The sequence below is a fragment of the Hydractinia symbiolongicarpus genome, chromosome 3 (assembly GCF_029227915.1).
Source record: "Hydractinia symbiolongicarpus strain clone_291-10 chromosome 3, HSymV2.1, whole genome shotgun sequence".
Taxonomy (NCBI): domain Eukaryota; kingdom Metazoa; phylum Cnidaria; class Hydrozoa; order Anthoathecata; family Hydractiniidae; genus Hydractinia; species Hydractinia symbiolongicarpus.
The window spans coordinates 29536473-29541257 of record NC_079877.1 but is presented as its reverse complement, the minus strand read 5'-3'; the positions used below and the strand labels follow the sequence as shown (position 1 = coordinate 29541257).

The 4785-nt window shown below is 32.5% G+C and overlaps 1 protein-coding gene across 1 annotated transcript; it reads left to right on the top strand.

Annotated features, from left to right (window-relative positions):
- The first annotated feature begins 759 nt into the window (after positions 1-759).
- Positions 760-4010, top strand: LOC130635481 (protein Wnt-4-like). The gene is made up of 4 exons (XM_057444815.1): positions 760-1706; positions 2165-2397; positions 2545-2864; positions 3106-4010. The coding sequence occupies exons 1-4, from the start codon at positions 1636-1638 to the stop codon at positions 3565-3567; spliced, it is 1086 nt and encodes a 361-aa protein (XP_057300798.1). The 5' UTR covers positions 760-1635; the 3' UTR covers positions 3568-4010.
- Positions 4011-4785: the final 775 nt, after the last annotated feature.

Genomic DNA, 4785 nt, shown 5'->3' with positions numbered 1-4785 from the left:
ATAACCAGTATTTTCTTACATTACTTATAACAATTTGTTCGATTGTGAAAGAAGCAACTCTTGGAACGTCGTTGAAAAACAAATTTTGTTCGTGATATAAAAAATAAAATCATAAATCATTAAAATAAATTGATAACAAGACGAAATGAAGGCTAAGAAAAGGAAAAGCCAAATTCAGTGTAATAAAGGAGAACCAATTTTGAATGAATTACAGGTAAAAGTCCATTGGGGTGAAATTATGCAATCAGTTTTTTGAAACTTGACATTCAAAAATAATTCTTAACAAAATGTGAAAATACTTTGTACCACTGACTTATTCAAGGAATTGAAAACAACTCTCCTTCGTTATGTAACGAATAAAACAATAGGCTTTACCGCAAGGTTCGGAAGGGTAAGTTCTAGGATGAATTCTATTAACTAATGTGTATATTAATCTACTTCTTTAATTCCTTATGCAACAAAATTTTCAATGAATACACATTGACAAAAAATATGTTCTTCCATCTACCTACATTTCCTAATATAAACATTTCCTTATAGAAATGAACTTATATAAAAAAATTCCGAGACAAATATTTTAAAAATTCATTACCGACATTTCCCGTGAAATAGAAATACTATTTTAGTGAGATGAATATAAATGTAATGTATCCCTTTTTTTTGCCAAGGAATTTTTTGCACGTCATTTGAAAAACATTAAAAACAAAGTTTGTTGACGTCAGTAAACAAAAGCCCAAGCGGTGAGATGTTGTAAACAAAATTTTCTTTAACTTTGTTGATACGTATCTTTTCTCAAAGATTTTTTTATCGCCGATCTTTTTAAATTGATGACTTTACCGCACTTGTTGAAATTACGCTTGTATACACACGATAAGAATATTGCCTTGCTCAGGTATCTAGGCTACAGTGAGAACCTATAATTGTTATTAACCAATCACAAAAGAAATGGGAGTTGACTACACTTTCCTAACTAAAAACATTGATTTTCATTAAGATCGGATTTTCCAGATTCTGCAGTACACTCTACTCAGAGCTTACCAAAGAAAAAACCAATCACAGTTATTGTTATTGTTGTTATCGTTATTGTTGTTGTTGATTTTATTTTTGTTGTTGTTTTTATTTCTGTTATTGTTTTCTTGGGTCTTTTGCTTTCTTGTTTGTTTTCTTGTTTGTTTGTTTGTTTGTTTGCTTGTTTTTGTTGTTGTTTGTTGCTGTTAAAGATCTACAGTGTATTAATTACATCATAACAAAAAATTGAGAAAAAGTTGATATTGTGACTGAATCATTTCTATCTCCATGATTGATCATGGCTGTTTTGAACAGCGGGTCTGGTGAGTAGGTTGCCGCATGTACATGCATATGGACACAACAGATGGTTATCAAACAAAAACTGGCTGCAACAAAAACATATTGTTTATTTGCGAAATTTCTAAACAGAGTTTGTTGTTAGAGGATAGTGCAATTATTTTAATTACAACGGCTATTATTATTAATTAGTTCGTATTGTGTTTAAACCCCCTGACTAATAAAATTGCATCAATTTCCTATTTTCAATTAAAGCCAGTGGCAGTCACTATTTAATGGTCCTCCTCAATGGTTTTTGTTCAGTTATCAAATTGACGTTGAAGTGAAAAGATGGCACAATACTATACTAAATTCTTTCTTATCATGGCATGTTGCATGAATGTGTTTGCCATAAAATGGGTGTAAGTATCTATATCATTTTATTTGTATTTAATCAATTATTATTTTGTTGTTAGAATTGCATTACTCTATGCAATGAGTAATAAGAAAAAAAAATTTTGTGCAAACGTAATTTTCTTTTTTATTTGCATATTAAATAAATACTTTGTTTTGGTTTTTGGCAGAGTTTAAGTTTCATAATTTTTTATAATGGTCGCTATTAAAGATAACTGTCAGAGAATTGGGATCCAGATCAAATTAATCATGCTAAATACGGATTAATCATGACATATACACCGCGCCTGTCAAATAATTTCTAATTTAATTTCTAATTTTATCGCTTCCCTTCACTCTAAATAAACAAAATGGCGGAACAAGTGTATAAAAACAATGCAAAATATACAACATAAATTTTACTTAGAGACGTTTTTTGGTGATTATTGTTTACTTATCTTTTATCATTATTAATATTATTGTTTAGGAACGAGGCACTCAGAGATGTGAAAAAATGGTCTCGACCAGCCTGTACATCAGAGAACTTTCATCTGAACGCAAAACAGCGCGGCATATGCCGCCACAAGACAAATTTCATGGATTCCGTTTCCAGTGGCGCTGCAGATACAATATCGAGTTGCAGAACTTTATTTCAAGAGGACTCTTGGAATTGCTACAACATTCTGAAAGCTCCACATTTTGACTACAATATAAATAATGGTACGATTATATTTATAATATTTTTGAAAAAAAATCCTGTGTTTCACTAGTATGAAAAACATACATTTTTGAGCACATCTTAGACAAACCTGCTTGACCACAAGTTTTCCAATACACAATTTTGTAACCGATGTGTTTTTCTTATAGCAACCAAAGAATCAGCTTTTGTGCACGCCCTGTCAGCTGCCGCCCTTGCATATCACGTGGCCACCGACTGTGCGTCTGGAAAGATAGCAAATTGTAGATGTCCCACCCGGTATCAAGGAGGAGTTACAGAGCTGCCGAATGTTCCTGGTAAAGTGATATTACACAGTAGAGCGTGTCCTCAAGTTTATGAGAAAGGAATTCACTTTGCCAGAAAGTTCCTTTCACCCGGAGAGAAGAAATTGCAAAAGGTGGCTAAAAAATCGCCTTACCGCGCTGGTCAGTTGAAAATTGCAGAACATAACAGAGAGGTCGGATATAAGGTAAGCGTTATTACCTCATTTTCTTAAAAACAGATGTTCTGTAATAGCTTGCGTAAGGATTTCGTGTAAACGGATACCATTAAAAGAAATTATGAGAGCGTATAGACATCCTGAAGTTTGGATAGCAATAACTGTTTTTAGATCGCAGTCATCTGTTCCTTAAATTACACATTTATTTATTATTGATTCATTTATTTGAATACAAGTTTTTTTACTTATCAATACTTCTTGTCTTTTTTAGGTTTTTCGTACTGAAAAATACAAATACATAAAATGTGGTTGCAGAGGTAATACTGGATCGTGTCCAATCAAAACATGTTATCAGTCAATTGATTATTTCCCCGTTATGGCAAAAGAAATACGAAAAAGATACGATGAAGCGTCCAGGGTAGCGATTGACAAAAAAACAGGCGCGTTGACTCCAACCAATAGGATTGATGAAATCGTACCAGAACAAGAACTGATATACTCCGATAATTCTTTAAAAAAATGCTCAACCAAAAAAGCAAGAACAGATATGCGCTATAGAAGGTGTAGTTTGGATCCAAACGCGAAAGATTACTGCAAAAAGATGTGCTGTGATGGAAAACATAAACCAACTGAGATTGTTGTGGCAGTCCAATGCAGTTGTAAATTCGTCTACTGCTGTCGTGTCGATTGTCAATGGTGCAATCATAAAAAAATGGTGCAAATCTGTATTTAGTCACACACCCGCGACAGAAGAACGAAGCTGTTTCATTGGTTGATGACTTTAAATCATCAATTTGGGTAATTTTCCCAAATGGATTTAAAATCCGCAGTTGGGCATGATCGACGGACATTAATAATTTGATCATTTGGTCAACGTGTCTATGGAAACAAATTATACCTATTTGACTTTCGGACATTGCCAGTTATCCACTCGAAGCCGCATAATTGCGAAACAATTACAATGACGCAGGTAGACTCCCCTAATTTATTAGTGGTACCAAAAGAAATCGTCGTGAATATTTCACCTACATGAATACATTTATTTTTTCGTTTTATGAAATTGTATATATACATATATTATTTTAAAAGTTTTGTATACTTGTATATTTACCAGTTGTAAAATGATAATTATGATAATGAAAATTGAACATAAATATAAAATATTATCGGGTAATATATATTTTTTATTTTCAACCACGAATTTTGGTCATTAAATAAAATTCGTCAGCATTTATAGGGAGAAAACACCTTATTTATTTCGCTCATCTGCGGCTCATCACTAACATTGTCCTCCCTTGTGTCTCAGCGCCTTTTACTGTTTTAGTACTTGTCTCCTGATTAGAAAAATGCGTTAAGATATCATTAAGTCATTCTTACTTTCTGCTGCATGTGATCTTTCATTTAATTTTTTCTGAATGAAAAAATTCAGGAAGTATGATATTCTTTGATGTTTGGATTCTCTCAATTGTTCGAGTTTGTTCGATAAACCACGTTACATAACAATAGGCTTTACTTATATTTTCAAGCGATTATTTAAAAATATCGGATAATGAAAAAAATTCCACCACCCCACTTCTGTTTAAACTAGTAAATAAAGAGGTACAATTTTTAAAGATCACAAAATTTTTTAGGGTTCATCTAAAGCTAAATAATTTTTACTGTTGCGTAAATATTCAAAAACTTTCTGAATAAAGTTGAAGCACTTAGCTTGTCGCTAAAAACAGAAGAAGAAAGGTGGTTGACTTGTGGCTTAGCTCAACTTATAGTCAAATATGGATATACTGGTTGCTGAGAGAAAAAGTTAATAGTATCGGAAGCACGTACACGAGGAAATTATTCAAAGGTTAATCTGGTTAATAGGGATACACCGTCAAAAAAAAAACGTACCACTTTTCTTGCTAAAATTTATTTCCGTTTCACGCACCGGTAGTCTTGTTTACCGTCTGCCTTT